We start from the raw sequence: 18,342 nt of genomic DNA, 5'->3' as shown, positions 1-18,342 counted from the left end.
CTTTGGCATTGTGTATATTGCATTATATATAGTCAGCTTTCTGGAATATGAATGTATTTTTTATCTTAAATGAAAACTGACCTAGAACTGCAACTGTAAAATAAACACAGTCTGGGTAAAACTGACCATTTCTAAGATTTGTGCTTGTCATTGTGACAAAATGTGCTTTTCATGTCCCATTGATTTGGGTCCACATTCAGTATTTTTCATCAAAGCTCTGAAAATTCTTTATCCAAAATATTCACGCAAAAGAGAAAGATGGAAACAAACTGGTCATATGCATATTTGTTTTATTTAAGTAAAATCTAAAATAAAAGCAGTTTAATCTCTTTCTTAAACAATGGTGATGTTTATGTGACTCAATACATCTTAGTAACCCTTAAAACAAAGAAACAATAACTGTGGAAATATTGGCACATGACTCATATGCTGTGCTTGATTTCACTGCTGACTGTTTTACATTGACAACACTTTTCTTATCTTTAGGGTTTTTTTCAACTCATTCTTGCAATTGATTAAAAGCACATACACTTTATATGTATGTTTATATATATATATACAGTATACAGATAACCGAATATGCCTTAAGAATTGTAAAATACATATATACACTATGCACAGAAAGCATTTGATATGCTGTGTTAAAAGCACAAATTGATTGCAGTGCTCAAGATAATTTGCAAGGGACTCTATAATAATATAAGCTTCCAAAATAAAGCCTCTATGACTTGAACTAACAGTAGCAGTCAATGAAAAGTATACTAGCATATCTAGGGTTCTGGAATCACAGGCACAATGAAAGTGCATTAACAAACTGTGCATGCCTTTTGTGTTGTAGATGGCTATAAACATATTTCCATGATCATAAATGTTTAAATTTTTTTCTATTGTATATTGCCTCCTCCAAGCCCTATATGGGAAGAATATGGGATATCATGTTATTTCAAATGTATATAAATATTTATATCTTAAATTCACTGTTTAGTCTAAAGTTCAGTTCCTCTTGGCCACACTCATATATGCTTTCTCAATTTCAATGTCCACTGGACAGGTCTGGCTGAATTCTTCTCTCTCATATGCATTCTGCAGGTAACGCCACACTCCAGTGAATTGAGCAGGAATATCAAAATTACAGTACTTCTTAGCTGCAACCTACAAAATCAAAGACAGAGAATTTTATTTAAACACATATTTAAAAATATTTACTTATATACCCTCTTTTAATCATATGTTTGTGCGATTATACGCTCACTGAGCTTCAGTTAATGTTCATACCAAACCATAATAATTGGGAAAAAATGTGATCTCAGTGATTTCGACTGTGGCATGATTGTTGGTGCTAGACAGGCTGGTTTGAGTATTTCTGTAACTGCTGATCTCCTGGGATTTTCCCGCACAACAGTCTCTAGAGTTTACTCTGAATGGTGCCAAAAACAAAAAACAGCCAGTGAGCGGCAGTTCTGCGGATGGAAATGCCTTGATGATGAGAGAGGTAAACGGAGATTGGCCAGACTGGTTCGAGCTGATAGAAAGGCTATGGTAACTCATATAATCACTCTGTACAATTGTATTGAGCAGAATAGCATCTCAGAATGCACAACTAGTAAAACCTTGATGCTGATGGTTTACAACAGCAGAAGACCTCATCGGGCACTTTATTAGGACAATAGTGTTCCTAATAAAGTGCTCAGTGAGTGTATTTAGTGTTTGTCTACAGATACACCCCAGAGGTGTCTTTCTTCCTAGATTTGTGTCTTACCTTGATGACGTGCAGCTTCGGTAACAAATTGCAGTCTGCCAGTGTCAAGCGGTTGCCATCAAGAAACTTCCTTTTAGATACAGAAATGTTTTGATCTAGCTCATCCTGCAGCGGAGTATTCAGATAGTCATCCAGCCGCTTAAACTCTCTCAGTAAGGCTTTTTCATGGACTGAGAAGTCAAATAATAATAACAAAGAAACAAAAAATAAAATATCATCCTAAGTATAAAAGCATAGCAATTAGTGATGCAGCAGTGATAACTCATGTCACTACTGCATATATTGAACTATTATGAAAAAAATCTATTCAGACACAAACTTACAAGAATTGTTTGAGCTGTTCTTGATGAAAGCAGAGAACTTTGCAAAAATGTCAGCACCGACATCAAAAGACTCTTTGTAGCGGGGACTGAGGTGAGGATAGCTGATAGGATAAGAGAGAGTGAAACTGATATTCATAGCCGATCATCAGACACCCAAAAGATATACAGTACTGTGCAAAAGTCTTCGGCACTTGTGAAAATGTTGCACAGTGAGGATTTCTTCAAAAATAATGCCATAAATAGTTTTAATTTAACTATTAACATCATATAAAGTCCAGTAAACATAAAAACATCTAACTCAATATTCGGTGTGACCACCTTTGCCTTCAAAACAGCACCAATTCTCCTAGGTACAACTGGACACAGTTTTTCTTGGTTGTTGGCAGATATGATGTTCCAAGCTTCTTGGAGAATTCACCACAGTTCTTCTATCTATTTTGGCTGTCTCAATTGCTTCTGTCTCTTCTGTAATCCCAGTCTGTCTCGATATTCAGTCAGGAGCTCTGAAGGGGCCATGCCATCTGTTGCAGGGCTCCCTGTTCTTCTATTCTGTTCTATTCTATTTGCTAAAGGAATGTTTCGGGAGTCTAAAATCTATATTTACTATTGACACACAAAAGCTGAAGATATAAATTACCATCTTAAGACACATGTGTTTGTGAAACATCTTATGTGCCTAAGACTTTTGCACAGAACTGTACATTCAACAGCATTCATAACTTATAAATCTATGCATACAATGTATGGTACATATGCATTTGTCTTTCCTTTCATCCTGTCATGTGGTACTTGCAGTGGTAAGCTTGGATCTATTTCTACTTGATCTAACACATAAAAATGACTTTCGGTGGTTTAACCAACCAATTAGTTAATTCAAAGTTAATTTAGATACACTTTAGGTAACAAAACATTTTTTACAGTGTTGGAACAGTTAAGGCAAAATGAGAAATGTCCAACAAATAGGACTGCACTAAAATCACATTATTCTGACAAACTGGATGGACTCTATGGTTGACATTATGAATTTTGACACAAATATCAATATCTGAAAAATATTACATTTATGCTGAGTGATTAATAAAAGCACTATCAAGAGATAGCAGTCTGTCAGATCTTACTGACTCGTACAGCCATGTGACTCATGACAGTAAATAATGTTTCCTAATGAAACAATTCTACTTTCAAAGTAAAGTCATGTTTGTTATGGTATTACATGATCTAAAAGAAAGTATAGATGGACAATACCGGGGAGGGGCGAGGGTTGACTCCAGGAACTCTTCAATCTTAATGAAGTCAGTCTTCAGGGTGCCATTGTACAGTAGGAAAGGAGGGTTGGTACCTGGAGCTAAGTCCTTCAACTCCTCTGGCTTCCTAAACAAAACAGGGTGGAGCAGAGAAGAGGGAGTGTAAACCACAGGGTGCGGACATTGTCAATATGAAGTCATCTATTGCATATAGAGAGTCTTTGACTAAGACCTCCAGTGATTAATGTTCTTTGAAACCATACATTGTACAAAGCACACAGATCTGGGAGTGTCCATCTGCTAAAAAGGGGGATTGTTCTTGTACTGGTAACAGTTCACACTAGTGGGACTAGGGCGGAACCTTTGCAATGTGTCCGGCCGGAGTCATTACACTGACGCACACAACACACACACACACATAGCAGCGATGGGAAAGGACCTCTTAATGCTATTTGTACAAAACAAGCCCAGATAGGACTAGTGACAGAAAGCAAGTACTTTGCAGCCTCTATAAGGTGCAGTTTAATTACCACGGGAGCAGGTCAAGTCTTAACTATCACGAAAACATAGAATAAGACATTTTTGTCTGCAGCGATTTTTCATGTGGTGATCAAAGCAGCTTTTGATGCTGGCATCGAAACCCTTACGCAAATCATAAATGCGGCTTCACGATTGCTGTAGCAAAGCGGATAGCCACAATCTGCCGGGTAATTAGTATTGTAGAGGATGAGCGTTTAAGAGATTTAATGCCTATTGCAATGAATATGTAACCTATGGGGAGACTATTTCTTTCAATTAGTCAACCTCCCACTTAGACTTTGGGAAACGTTTAATGTTTCTTGAATTGGTGCTATTTTAATGCATTTCTGTCTTTATACTGTGGAAGGCTTTGTTCTGAAAATTATAATAAAGCATTATATTGTTACATATTATTTTGTCTTCTTTCCAAAGGAAAAAAAATGCATTTTGACATGAAAAGAAGTATATATAAAGTCAAATTTCAGCACTTTCAAAATCTGCGATTAATAGCAATTAACTATGAGAAATTGTGCGATTAAATGCGATTAAAATTTTAATTGACTGACAGCACTTATTATTGGGTGAACTATCCCTTTATGTAATTTAATTAACTTCAAAATAATTAGATTTGAAGAGTGCAATGGCAATAAGTGTTTGAAGTACACTTACTCTGTGTGGGCCACTCTCAGCCTTAACAAAACCAGTCCAGTCCAGACCCAAAATTCCACAGAATTTGCTATTTATCTATAACATTCCATTCCATTAGATAGCCTTATCATTATGGGGTCTGTGAAAGTCTGGTTTTAGCAGATGAATATGTTTCAGTGATATGAGAGCTGATCACTTACTTTCTCATGTCAACTGTGGTTACTGTAAATTTGACTCCTTTCAACCAAAGAACCATGAAGAGTCTCTGGCAGAAAGGACAGTTCCCCATGTTCTCTCCATCATGGCCTGCCTGTAGACAAATAGGAAAAATCCATGGTCGCCGTTACATTTTCACAGACACTAGGTCACATATGTAAAGTGTCCACTGTGTAACATTAGTTAACAACATTAGTTAACATGAATTAACAATGAGCAATACTTTTACAGCATTTACTAATCTTGATTAATATTCAAATCAACATATACTAATACAATTTAACAAATCAAAAGTTGTATTTGTTAACATTAGTTAATGCACAATGAACTAATATGAACTAACAATAAACAATTGTATTTTTATCAACTAACATTAACTAAGATTAATAAATGCTGTAAAAAATATATTGTTCATTGTTTGTTCATGATACCTAATACGTTAACTAATGTTAATGAATGGAACCTTATTGTAAAGTTTTACCGTTCTTTCCAATCCTAGCTTTATAAGCAGCGACAACTAAATAAGCCATATGAGACTGATTGCCCCAAAAAGTGTAAACACTGATGCTCTTTGGCGCTATTGAAATATTGCTCTGTTTGTTTGAGTATCCCGACCAGCCCAACATGGCTATATGGTAAAATCAATAGCGTGAGCTCGGGATGGGACTATCTGTTATACACTTCACCTTTAAAGTCTAAAAATAAAAGCTTTTATTTTTAACCAAATGTGTCCCTCCCCTCAAAAAGAAGTTTTGTGGGTGTGAAGAGACATTAAAGCTTGATCCAAAGAAAGGAAAAGCAGGAATTGTCTTGAATAGACAAATAACAGATAAGAACAATGCCTCGACCGCCCATAATGTACATCTTTTTCAACTAAGAACACAAATATGAAACATAAATAACTTCTGCAATAAATTGGAACCATCTAAAATTCTTTGACGATCTTTGGGATCTCATCATCAAAATCAAAAAATCAAATCACTTTATTGTCACACAGCCATATACACAAGTGCAATGGTGTGTGAAATTCTTGGGTGCAGTTCCAATCAACATAGTAGTCGTGACAGTGATGAGACATATACCAATTTACAATAACATCAAATTAACACAACACAATTTAAAGTCTAATATACACATAATTACACTCAACAATATACAAATAATAACACACACTGTACAGTATACAATACGCTGTTTTTTTTTTTTTTTTTTTACTATATAGGTACACATTATTCAATAAAAATTAAAAATTAAAATATATATATAAAAAATAAAAGTATATATATATATATATATATATATATATATATATATATATATATATATATATATATAGAATGTACAGTATTGTACTGTGTACAATGTCATCAGGCAGTTGCAAGGCACAAAGAGACTAATATGGGTCTATGTAAGCATAAAATAGTACTGTAGCAAACTTGTGTGTGTGGGTGTGATGTTAAGGGGCCAAGCATTCCCAGTCTCGTTTTGTATGTGTGCATGTTCTTTGATAAGAGGGCCTCAGTCCTGTCTGTGTCTACTCTGATAAAGAACAATGTAAGAGGAAAAAGTCACACATACTATTCAGTGGTCAATTATTCATGTGTGTACTGTGACACCTATGTACAGTAAACCATGATTCATTGTGCCCAGGAGATCTCTGCCCTAACGGAAAGCACTGATAGAGCACTGGAAAATCTTGGTTTATTTTCTATGCAGAGTACCATTCAACAAATTTATGGTAAATCCAAATTTTTCTGACCTACTCATGTAGCCAGTAAAGTGCCCAGACGTGGTCTTCTGCTGTTGTAGCCCATCCGCCTCAAGGTTTGACATATTGTGCATTCTGAGATGCTATTCTGCTCATTACAATTGTACAGAGTGGTTATCTGAGTTACTGTAGCCTTTCTGTCAGCTCGAACCAGTCTGACCATTCTCTGTCGACCTCTCTCATCAACAAGGTGTTTCCATCCGCAGAACTGCAAGTCACTGGAGTAAACTCGAGAAACTGCTGGGCGTTAAAATCCCAGGAGATCAGCAGTTACAGAAATACTCAAATCAGTCTGGCACCAACAATCATGCCACAGTTGAAATCACTGAGATAACATTTTTTCCTCATTCTGATGGTTGATGTGAACATTAACTGAAGCTCCTGACCCATATCTTCACGATTTTATGCATTGCACTGCTGCCACATGATTGGCTGCTTAGATAATCGCACGAATAAGTAGGTGTAAAGGTGTTCCCAATAAAGTGCTCAGTGAGTATATATATATGTTTTCAGTGGTTGATTCTTAAATTATTACATGTGATCCCACAATCCTTAATATGCGGTTATGTTATTGGAATTGCTTTACAGTAATATCTGCTTTATAATGTGAATGTCTGATCAAGTCGGAAAAGTTGAACAACTGACCTTTATGAAGAGCTCCACACTTGGTTCTTTTTCTGAGTCCAGTCTGAGAGCCATTTTTCCAGCAAGAAAAAAAAGACTTCTGTTAGTCCAGACCTCCAGAACAATATTCCACAGAGCAACCAGTAGACAAAAGGTACCCAAAAGCAGAGATGTAAACTATTGTAAAGTCTTCACAGATGAAAGTTAGTTAGACCCTTGCTATCTGCTGTCTCCCTCAGGCAACAGACTTTAAAAGTCAGGAGGGAAGGAGGCAACAGAGGATGGGTGTGGCCCCCAACTATATAACTGTGCTGCCAAGCTGTGACCGAGAACTCAAAAATAGCCTTTCATTTCATCCAACACTTACTTCTACTGGAGAGAATCATCATTGTGTTATCTTAGACGTGAAGCAGGGGCCACATTCCATTCACACAGCCTATTAAGACCATTAACATACAGACCTTAATGTTGAAACTGACCTCTTACTGACACTCCTCCATGTGTTCATTATGTTCAGTCACAAAGTGCTACTTTTTTTCAATTTAATTTGTAAGCGCAGATGTTCTCCGCAGCTAGTCAGACCACAAAAGGACAGAATGTCTGTACTTTCCCTTCTGTATTTGAAGGATTCAGATACATTTAATACGCTGTATATTTTTATTGGGCATTTGATATTCTGACTCATAATTTTCTTTCATTTTATCTGCTTTTGGGATTTGCAAAAAAAGTTTAGGGTTGCTACTTAGCTATATTTTGAAGAAGTGAGTTAAAATCAGAAATAAACTCCCTTTGAGGACATTTGGGGAAGTCTTCACTTGATTGGAGTGCTACTGTGTGCATGTGAATGGGTAAATGTGGGTGTGGGTATGTGGTCATTCTCAATGGAAGGGTTGTTTTTAAACAAATAGGTAGTTCCCCTCATTCCCTGTGTAGCCGTCTTGAGTCACTGGCTGTGTTTGACTCATAAGGAAACAATTCTGTCATCTAATTCCTTCCCATTGAAACTAAGCTTGTTAACATGGCAACACATCCCTTGCACCAACTTATGCTATAAAATGGCAAAGACAAAATGGTGACCTGAATTTATATATATGCATATATATATATATAAACTGCAATGGGCAAGAGTTTCGTTTCCTCACTTAGCATGCAGGTGTTGTGTTAAGGGGATTTATTGCATCATGCTGGGGAATTCACAACAGTATGAAACATGATTACGGTAAAAGTAGACACATTAACATAGAGCCCCTCTGTGAAATAATGAAACAAAAAGGAAAGTTTCTTTATTCTTTCTTCACTTTTCATGGCGGTTCTTGGCCATGTTAAGTATGAAGAGGACGGTGATTCCAAAACAAAGATTTGAAATGAAACTCCAAACAAATCCTGGAAATCAAGTGAGTTCCACTTTGGCCAGCACAGGAAATGAGCAATGCCCTGTGTACTCCCTCCTGCTGGAGCCCACATGATACTATGAGTAACACATTTGAGCTGTGAGCTTTTTTCAGTCCACACTACAGAAGCTTTATAACCCCTTTAACATAATAGTCAGCATTACTGAGCAGGGTTAAACACTGCATCACCTCAGGATGTAACACCAAACAAGAAATCACCATGGAAATGTGATGAGTTGGATGCGATGAATACATGTTCAGCCTTTAATCTGAAATCACTGACGTAATCACTAAGCAAATACATCAAAGGTCAATACATTATTGTACAGCATTTTGCCTCCCTACACCAATTTTATTCAGAAACATTCCTCTCAGTCACTGGACCAATCCCACATGTGGGAGTATAACTCTCTTTTAACTTGAAACAAATCTCTTCACTATAGGGAGGATGTTTGTATTCAAAATGTGCTGAGAAAGCTGAGGCGCACCAAATAGAAATCATCCTCCATGCTGTCTTGCTTCTGTTCCAGTAAACACATGGTTTGTGCAGATAAATCCTCTCCTAACGAAACCAAGTTACATGAGTCATATATTTACCAGTTATATGTATTTAGTTTTTATGGCAACCAAGTTGTTTCCCCTAGTGTTTCTGAAGTACAAAGAAATGATTCAGTTACTAACCATTAAACTCTCTCTTCCTCAGTTTAAGAAAGAGGGAGCACTTATTAAAGATGATAGGCAGGAACACAGCTTGGAAAATCCTCGCATCATCTCTGTAAACAGACCCCCAAATGTTAACCATCAAGGCCCATTGCTGTCATTGGACATCAACAAAAACTCAAAAAGCAAAGGAAAAAACTGTCAAGCTCAGCAAATATCATTTCTTGTTTTGAGGTTTTTATCACTGATCATAGAAGGCCTCAGCTGAAATGTCTGTATTATTCTCCCGTTGCTTTTTTTTTTTTTTCTTTTTTTTGTCTTTTTTTTTTTTTTTTTGTAGACATGCAAACAAAATGTTTTAAGGACATTTCCAGAGTGCAAACCATCTGTTCATTTTCATTGTATTTTTTTATTTAATTTAATTTATTTATTGTTTTATTTTTTTGGTCAGTGGACCTGAACATGTTGAAAAAGTGGTAACCAACTGTTAAACTTTTATTGGTCTTATGGGTTTGACCCTTTTGAATTTATAATATTGATTTACATCAACTTAACTTTTACATTTTCAGCCTGAAACTTCATGAAATCCTCCACAGAGCTGATCTGAACCTGATGATGTTGTAACATGATTTTAGAGTGAAAAAAATCGCTTACTAACCTCTCGTGTTTATTGTGCTTATTTGGAGTCCTAAAGAAACCCTACACCTACTCCTACCCCTAAATCTAACCCTTACCTTAACCCTAGCACTAAATCTAATCCTAAACCTAATCTTAGTAACAGCGAATGAGACTCACGCAAGACTTATGTTTCTGGGGTACAACCTTCTAGACACAGCCAGTTATATCCAATTTTACAACTTCTTTGCCATGACGACGTAACGCTGTAAACCCTAAAACCCCTGTTAAAATAATGATTTAAACAAATTCGCAGCTCAAATAATAATATACAAGTTTTAACAGAAGAATTTATGTAATTCAGTTATATTTAGTACATTACTGCTTGCAGGTATCTGCTTATTACACAGAGGTGTGAACTTTATCACCTCAAAAAGACCTTTTGATAAATAAATACATGCAAACAAGCATGAAAAGTGTCTAATTACTGCAATGACACAAATGTGTGTCAGTGTCAGTGCTGTTGAAAGAGTTCTTGTTTTCTCTACAACACAATACCACCATTTACACTTTTCTCCTGATGTCATAAGTCAGAGGGCAGTAAACAGCCAAACAATCTCTCCTAGTTATAAAATAACAGTGGTTAGTAATGAACGTTGTGCACTATGCTGCCTCCATGGAGCTCTTTTTGGTCCTGGCTGTCATCACACACCATGCATCATCTGCTCCAGATTTCTCTGGTAAGTGTTTTTCTTTGATGTTGTTGCTGTGATAGGGGAAATCCAGCTTATGGTTTTGTTGTCTTGTAGCGAACCTCCAAAAGGAAAGATATATTTTGGTATTTTGTTTCTCACACAACCCCTGTCAACCAGCTTTAGAGTATCAGCTTAAAAGAGACATGTGTGAGAGTCACAGAACTGTCCCATCCTACTCCATTGTTTGAGAACAAATCATTTAGGAAGTCATGGTATTTGTCTACATTAACCCATACAATGCTAACGACTTGCAGAAGCAAGGCTAAAATTATGTGGAGGGTGCTATATTGGTGAATGTGTACATAAAAATAATATAGAATTCACTCATAGCATAATAAAACAAACACCATACAGTGTTTTTGTAAGATAGGAAAATGATTTGTATGAATGTAACAATACCTTTCATATTTTTCTTAATGCAGATATACAGTGTCTTGTTCCCAAATGTTGGCTTCTTGGTTCAGTCAACAACATCTTAATGTAATACACAGCCAAGAATAGCTCATTGTGTTTATTTACGTGTGTGTCTGTGCCTGGCTCTGCCTAACAGAGGACTCTACAAATGCAGCATGGCCAAACCCAAGGGTAGGTACAGGCCAGACATTACAATTGACCAACTGATCCAGTTCCTTCCCATTGAATGCCTCCAACATACACGTTTGCTTGTGAATATTGCTCAGTGAAGGAAAACAGCAATGCTTGTTAAAAACATAACACTAGAAACCTGAGCTGGGTGAAAAAGTGGAGGACAAGAAAGAGAAGAATGCTTTAAGAGAAAATAAGTTTTTATTTTTTGTCGGTCTCAGCTTTGTAAGATTTTAGTACCATATCTTCTCTGTGAATAGGAAGACCTCTTTCAAATCCTGTTGGGGGTATTTACCCGGACTGCATAGCTTTCCCTGACCTCAGTCACTCTCTCTTACTGCAGTTGTCTGATAAATTTATGAAAGGTAAAGAATTTCTAAGCATGTTATCAAAGGAATCTGTTCAATAGTCAATACAGGATTTAAACAATTGATTTTTTCCCCCCGAAACATTTGATAAAGAACTGATTTCCGACTGCCTAGGTCTTGTGCTTGTGGAATACACTTGAGAGGACCTTTTTGCATTAATAAGCTCTGATGTCAACCACACATTGAAAGATTACATAAGTTAAGGCATTGGTTTGGCCATTGTCATATTGCTTATAATGCAATACCACAGGCGTGTAGATTAAGTATACATTAGTTGTGGTGTACAATACCGTTGTGTAGTGCACTATCTAAATAGGGTTTTTAATGCATTAGCAGTGACATACTGTGGGCCCTTATCTCAGCAACCTTGGCTGACATTTTAAGTCCACTGTGAGAACTGTCATAAATAATGTATTTTTGGGGTGTTCCTTAGATTATCTCCACAAGATCCTGAAAAATCACACTGCACATGCCTGTAATGGAGAAACTCTGTCCATCAGATGCCCCACTAGAACATCTGTGGCTGTCCTGTCAGCATTTTATGGACGCCGTGTTCCGAGTCAGTATTTATGTCCCCATGCAATCCCAAACACAACAGTGGAAAGTACAGACTGTATATCAACCACAGCCATTCAGGTATCTCTCTGAAATAACTTTGATCTACTCTTATTCTGTAATTGAAGAGACAAATGTTCCAGTATGAAACTGCATTATGAATTTCAGCCCATAATGTGTGTTTATGTGTAGAAAGTGATGTCAGAGTGTCAGGATCGAAGGGAGTGTCAGATTCCTGTGGTGAGTCCAGTGTTTGGTCAAGATCCCTGCCCTGAAACCAACAAGTACATCATTGTCTCCTACAAGTGCAAGCCAGGTGAGACACCTGTATTTGTGCATGCCCTGCTGAAAAGACCAGCTTAACCAGCATGAAATTCTCATGCTGGTCTAGGCTGGTTATGCTGGTTAGTACTGGTTTGATGCTGTTCACCAGCTAAACCTTGCTGGTGAAGCATGTAGACTGTCTTTCTGATGAAGCTGGTTAAGCTAGTTTAAAAGCCTGGTGGGGACACCAGCACACCAGCATTCCATGCTGGGGAACCAGCAAAACACAACATAAGTTGGTGATCAGCAATGCTGATCTTTTCAGCAGGGTTGGTCTAGTAATGTTGAATAGCAGTAATCAAAGAAATCAATGTGTAAAGTAAAGACTTCTTTTCTTCTCCAAAGAGCACCATCGCTCAAGAACGGTGTGCGAGAATGAGAGACTGGAGCTGGCCTGTAAGAATGACACAGTTCTGGCCATTTACTCAGCCACATTTGGCCACCTGGAGCATGACAGTCTTGAGTGCCCTCAAGAGGCAAATACAAATCCTGACATAGGTCTGAGACTAAAATACACTCCTCCCATCTAGTGGACAAGATCTGCTACAACAGTAGAGCCACAAAATTATGTGTAACTACTCTTATCATCAAATCCTTCCAAATTCATGCAGCTCAAATACTTGTTGTTTCCTGTCAGAGTGCTTGTCTCCGTCAGCCTTGAGAAGGGTGTCAAGGAAGTGTCATGGCAGGACGAACTGCTCTGTGATTGCTGATGCTCAGAGTTTTGGAGACCCCTGCTTCCCTGGCACCAGGAAGCACCTGCGAGTCTCCTTCACCTGTGGTGAGTTTAAAGACGTACAATGAGGCTTCAACTACGCAATTAATTAATGCTGAAAAATGTTGATGATGAACAATCTGCATAAAGACTGACTATTGTTCTGCATCTAGTACCACGGTATCTTTTGGAAGATGTTGGACGTGGAAATATAGATCCTTTCTTGCTCTCTGATTACACACATGGTAAGAAAATGGTGTTTATGTGGAAAACCTCTTTATTGCTCAGCTAATTTTCATTTTAATTGACATTTTCAACCAAATAACTGTCAATATACAGAACATAACATTGCAATATTTGACTTGGCTATGATGTATCTGCTTATCATTGCTTGATAATGGCCCTCTTCCCCCTTCACAGGAGGGTGGTATATTGGCCCCGGTGTGTCCAGGCCACAAAACATTTTCACCAACTCTCTGGAAATCTTTTCCCAGATCCAGGGTATGTTAGATGTGTGGTCTGATCCCAAAATATTGAAATTACTTGATGCTATTTCTAATTCTATTATTATTTTTTATGTCTCTTCATGATTTGCTAACATGAGCAGTCAGCAACAGCCTTTCTCATTCACTAACCCTTGTAGTATTTACTTGTTAATTTAACCCCTCCTGCAATGTAAGGTTCATTAAATTTTAGATTGTTGGCAAAGATGTTGAAGTTCTTCATCTTGGACTCTCCTTCTATCTACCAAGGTCTTCCAGAGACAGTGGCTCTGTACTTTGTCTCTGGTATATGTGCTGGTTTGCTCTTCTTGCTGTGCTTGTTTGGTCTCAAGTCCACCCTGATGAGAGATCTGAAGGATCTGGTCTCTGAGTTAGGTGATGAGCTCAAGGCCTCCCACACATCTCAAGGAGGACTAATAGATGATTTTGATGACGATGATGCCTCCTTGCGCTCTTCTTTTCGTCACCTTACAAAACGTCATTACCGCACAGCAGACATGTTCAGCCCAGAGATGATTATGACATTGGTGATGGAGGAGAGAAGTGATGAAGACAAACCTGAGATACCAAATGGAGACATCTGGCCCCACATCAACTCTAGCCCTTATGCCATGCACAAAATCAAAACTTCCTCTGCTTAAGGTTGTGATGTGATCTTGATGCATATGTTCTGCTTGGGAACAGGAATTTGTTTTCTTTATTAAAACAAACACTAATTATACTGTTAATATGAGTGAAATCCTTGACAGTAAATCTATTACTACAAATAACTTTAAAGATGTGATTAGATTATTCAGATCTTAAATGTGTATCAAGAATCGTTTCAAGTCACCTTCTTGTAACATGAACATGTTTCCTGCATATACTGTTTTTATGCAGGCCATTGTCTGAGGACAACTGAGAATATTGTCTCAGGCTCTGTAACAAGCGGGTCCCACTGGACCTCTATGTAAAAACCTACTCATTGGGCCCAGAGTGCATTTATTTATGTATTTACATCTTTAAGTATAATACTGTGGCAAAAGGGTTAATAAAAGAGTGGGGGTGCAATCTTATTTCTTTAAATGCTGCACACATTGAAATTGAAAATAAATGTATTATTGTACTCAAACACACAACAGGCACAACTCTTTTGCATATCCGAGGTCACTGCATTAAAGGGATAGTTCACCCAAAAAGGAAAATTCTCTCACCAGCATTACTCATGTCATCCCAGATATGTATGACTTTCTTTCTTCTGCTGAACACAAACGAAGATTTTTAGAAGAATATTTCAGCTCTGTAGGTCCTTTCAATGCAAGTGTGTAGTGACCAGACCTTTTCAGCTCCAGAAATCATAAAAAGGCAGCATAAAAGTAATCCATATGAGTCCAGCTGTCTTCTGAACCGATGCAATCACTTTGGGTGAGAAACAGATATATCAATTTTTCAATCCTTTTTTACTATATATCTCCACTTTCACTTTCAGAATGTGAAAGCATGTGAAAGCGAACGTGTAGATTTATATTTAAAAAATGACTTAAATATTGATATGTTTCTTACCCACACCTATCATAAGACATGGATTTAACCACTGGAGGCGTATAGATTACTTTTATGTAGGGATGCACCAATATGACACCTGGATCGGTACTGGTTCCGATACTGACGTTTTTAAACGGATAGGGTATCGGTCCGACAAGCCTGATCCAAATCTTTTGCAGTGTGTTAGTCATGTTGGTTACTGTCAAGCTCCAAAAATGATATAAAAGAATATAAAAACACCATTGAAGTTGTTCATATGACCCGTTTTATTCAAAGCCACTTGAAGATGTGCGATAGCTCTGTGAATCGCAATAGGCTGTGTTTAATAAGTAAATAGTATTTTATAGTTTATAGTAATATAGTAGGCTATGCACATGCAGCCCTGGGTGATTCACTCGCTGCTATTTTTAGCCTTCACGCAGTGCGCAGTATTTGAACAACAACATCTCAGATTAGATGCTCAGTAGTTCGGTTCACTTATAATATGCATTTAGAATGCACGAGGAATTTGACCAGAATTTGAATAAGAAGCGAATTAAACTACTGTGAATTTGCCTACAAACAGAAACATACAGGACTTCCTGGAGAGTTTAGAATGTCAAAATAAAAGCGTGAGGGTTTAAAAAGTGCATGATTTAAATATATTACTGTTGTATTTAAAATTAAAAGTCAATAATAATAATACTAATAACAATTTATTATTATTACTATTATTATTATTATTATTATTATTATTATTATTATTATTGTCATCATTAGTATTTGTTTACAATTTATAACAATATTTAAGTTGAATGGGTTCCAAAAAATAACTGTGTGAATGAAAAGTGGACTGATGTCTTACAACTAAATTTAACAAAAAAGAGATCTGAATCCTTTAAAGTCCAGATGCAAAATCAAACATTTAAAAAAAAAGGCAAAAATTAAACACTAATTTCTTTCCTACTTAAGACTTGAAGACTGGAATTACTGTTAATTTTGCTGCTACATTATCCAGTATACTAGATAATAAAGTGTTTCTTAATAAGCTATACATTTATATTGAAATAATGTGTAGTTAGAGGTTTGTGTTTCTTTACATATTAAAGAGCACTCCCAATTAGTTCCACACAGTAAAGATATTCTAAACTGATTATGCAAAAAAACAACACTGGTATCAGCTTGGGATCGGTATCGCCTGATACTGAGATTTCCAATATCGGAATCGGATCGGAATAGAAAAAGTGGTATCGGTGCATCCCTACTTTTATGCTGCCTTTATTTGCTTTTTGGAGCTCGATAGGTCTGGTCACCATTCACTTGCATTGAAAGGACCTACAGAGCTGAAATACTCTTCTAAAATCTTCATTTGAGTTCTGCAGAAGAAAGTCATACACATCTGACATCTGGGATGGCATGAGTAAATGATGAGAGAATTTATATTTTTGGGTGAATTATCCCTTTAACAAGACATCCTCTAGACAAGATGGTTTTAATTTGGATGTTTATGAAATAATGCATTCAACTCGGAAAGTCGGATTTTCCAACTTTCTACTGGGAAAAGTGCAACGCCACTTGAAGTCGTAATTCCAGTTTGGAAAGTCGTGCGGAAATCTTAAATTCCGATTTCGCCGAGGTGCAGGTGCGTGACGTCACACAATCTTGTCAGCACCCAGGAAGATGTTCAAGATAAGTATTTCTTAAAGCATATGATGTTTTTACTGATTGATGTTTCCTTTGTTGATCTGTTTGTATACTTTGTGTTTTCATTTTCTTTCTTTTTTTTATGCCTTTTGGTATTTAAATGCAGTGCTGTTATCTTCTTTTCTTGCAATAAAAAATAAATAAAATGAAAAGATGTACAAGATAACTGATAAACACTTGTATTAAGTAATATCGATAAATGAGTAAAAGTTCCCACATTATGTGAAAGTGTCTTTAACAAACGTTAGCAGAGTAGCAGGTGTTCAAAACATGGTAAATTATACTCTCATTTGATAATCGTACACCTGTAGCACAAATGCAAGCGTTGCAGGTTGTTTATGAATTGGGTTGCCTGGAGACATCTCTGGTGACAGTCAAACACCTGTTAAACTAAGGGGAGCTTTGCTGTTTTGTTTCCTTAAACGTCATCTTCCCAGCATCTGGCAATGGAATGCATTTATGGTTGCAGATCGGAGATATCAAGTAGGATTATCCCACATCCGATTTGAATGGAACAAGATGAATGAGCAGGGTTGGGAGGGTTACTTTTGAAATGTATTCCAATACAGATTACCGAATACATGCCTGTAAAATGTAATTTGTAATGTATTTCGTAAGATTACTCAAGGTGAGTAACGTATTCTAAATACTTTGGATTACTTCTTCAGCACTGGTAGATTTTTTCACTTGTTTTGACTATAAAAACTCTGCCAGTACAGTAAGACAAAATACACATGTTAAAAATACATTCTCTGAAAAACCAAAATATCTTATGCAGTGTTGTTTCTGAAACAAGATAAATCAAACTGATCTTGTTTTAAGGATTTTTAGATATTTTTACAGGAAAACAATACAAAAATTATTATCAAGAATATGATTTGTGCCCTAATATCAAAGGTCTTACTAGAAAAAAAGAGAAGGGTGATCTAACATGAATTTTCTTGATAAAACAATATGATCGTGCCTGGTAACATGTGCATGTAAAATGGCTAGAAATAGCATTTTAGCTTAGCGTAAAGCTGACAATTTACACAAGGTTTATTTCTATTTCTTCTGCTCCAAACTTACTTCAAACGTACTTCTCTGTCTGCTCGTATGAATGTAACACATCATAAGAAAGTGTTTCACCGCTGTTCAAATGCACTTTGGATCGCATCATTTATATGTATAAATGTTTTCCATCTGAAAGGACTAAATATTAAATGAAACAAATGACAATAAAATGTAAAGTAATCTCTTCAGTAATCAAAATACTTTTTGAATGTAACTGTATTCTAATTACCAATGATTTAAATTGTAACTGTAGTGGAATACAGTTACTTTTATTTTGTATTTTAAATACGTAATCCCGTTACATGTATTTCGTTACTCCCCAACCCTGTGAATGAGGAGCCAAAGACAATGCAATAATACCCTTGCAACACATTATTCTCTCTGAAAGAAAAATCATGTAACAAAAATTATACTCATTAGCTTCATATCCCTTTTGATATTTGCGATTTGCATAGACAAATATTTAAACAGTCCGGTCATCCGTACTGCGTTTACTGCGAATATGCGAAA

General features: G+C 36.6%; 2 protein-coding genes across 4 annotated transcripts; one reads left to right on the top strand and one right to left on the bottom strand.

The window, feature by feature from the left end:
• Positions 1–273: 273 nt before the first annotated feature.
• LOC127412569 (chloride intracellular channel protein 2-like) lies at positions 274–7,474 on the bottom strand. Its single transcript, XM_051649025.1, has 6 exons — positions 7,123–7,474; positions 4,694–4,803; positions 3,328–3,453; positions 2,083–2,183; positions 1,760–1,929; positions 274–1,152 (listed from the first exon to the last, which is right to left on the bottom strand). The coding sequence occupies exons 1-6, from the start codon at positions 7,174–7,176 to the stop codon at positions 994–996; spliced, it is 720 nt and encodes a 239-aa protein (XP_051504985.1). The 5' UTR covers positions 7,177–7,474; the 3' UTR covers positions 274–993.
• Positions 7,475–10,346: 2,872 nt separating this feature from the next.
• Positions 10,347–14,627, top strand: LOC127412563 (protein eva-1 homolog C-like). Of its 3 annotated transcripts, none has more exons than XM_051649016.1 (9): positions 10,418–10,507; positions 11,073–11,107; positions 11,909–12,111; positions 12,223–12,346; positions 12,700–12,852; positions 12,992–13,135; positions 13,243–13,314; positions 13,490–13,570; positions 13,822–14,627. In XM_051649016.1, exons 2-9 carry the CDS (start codon positions 11,092–11,094, stop codon positions 14,211–14,213), a joined length of 1,185 nt encoding a protein of 394 aa, XP_051504976.1. In that variant the 5' UTR covers positions 10,418–10,507; positions 11,073–11,091; the 3' UTR covers positions 14,214–14,627. The 3 variants fall into 3 exon arrangements, with proteins under 3 accessions (XP_051504974.1, XP_051504976.1, XP_051504975.1); XM_051649015.1 differs by having other exon boundaries at positions 10,419–10,507; positions 10,945–11,107; XM_051649014.1 differs by lacking the exon at positions 11,073–11,107 and having other exon boundaries at positions 10,347–10,507.
• The last annotated feature ends 3,715 nt before the right edge of the window (positions 14,628–18,342 follow it).

This window comes from Myxocyprinus asiaticus, chromosome 22 (assembly GCF_019703515.2).
Source record: "Myxocyprinus asiaticus isolate MX2 ecotype Aquarium Trade chromosome 22, UBuf_Myxa_2, whole genome shotgun sequence".
NCBI classification, from domain to species: domain Eukaryota; kingdom Metazoa; phylum Chordata; class Actinopteri; order Cypriniformes; family Catostomidae; genus Myxocyprinus; species Myxocyprinus asiaticus.
The sequence above is the reverse complement of the archived record's forward strand: the minus strand, read 5'-3'. Positions and strand labels throughout refer to the sequence as shown.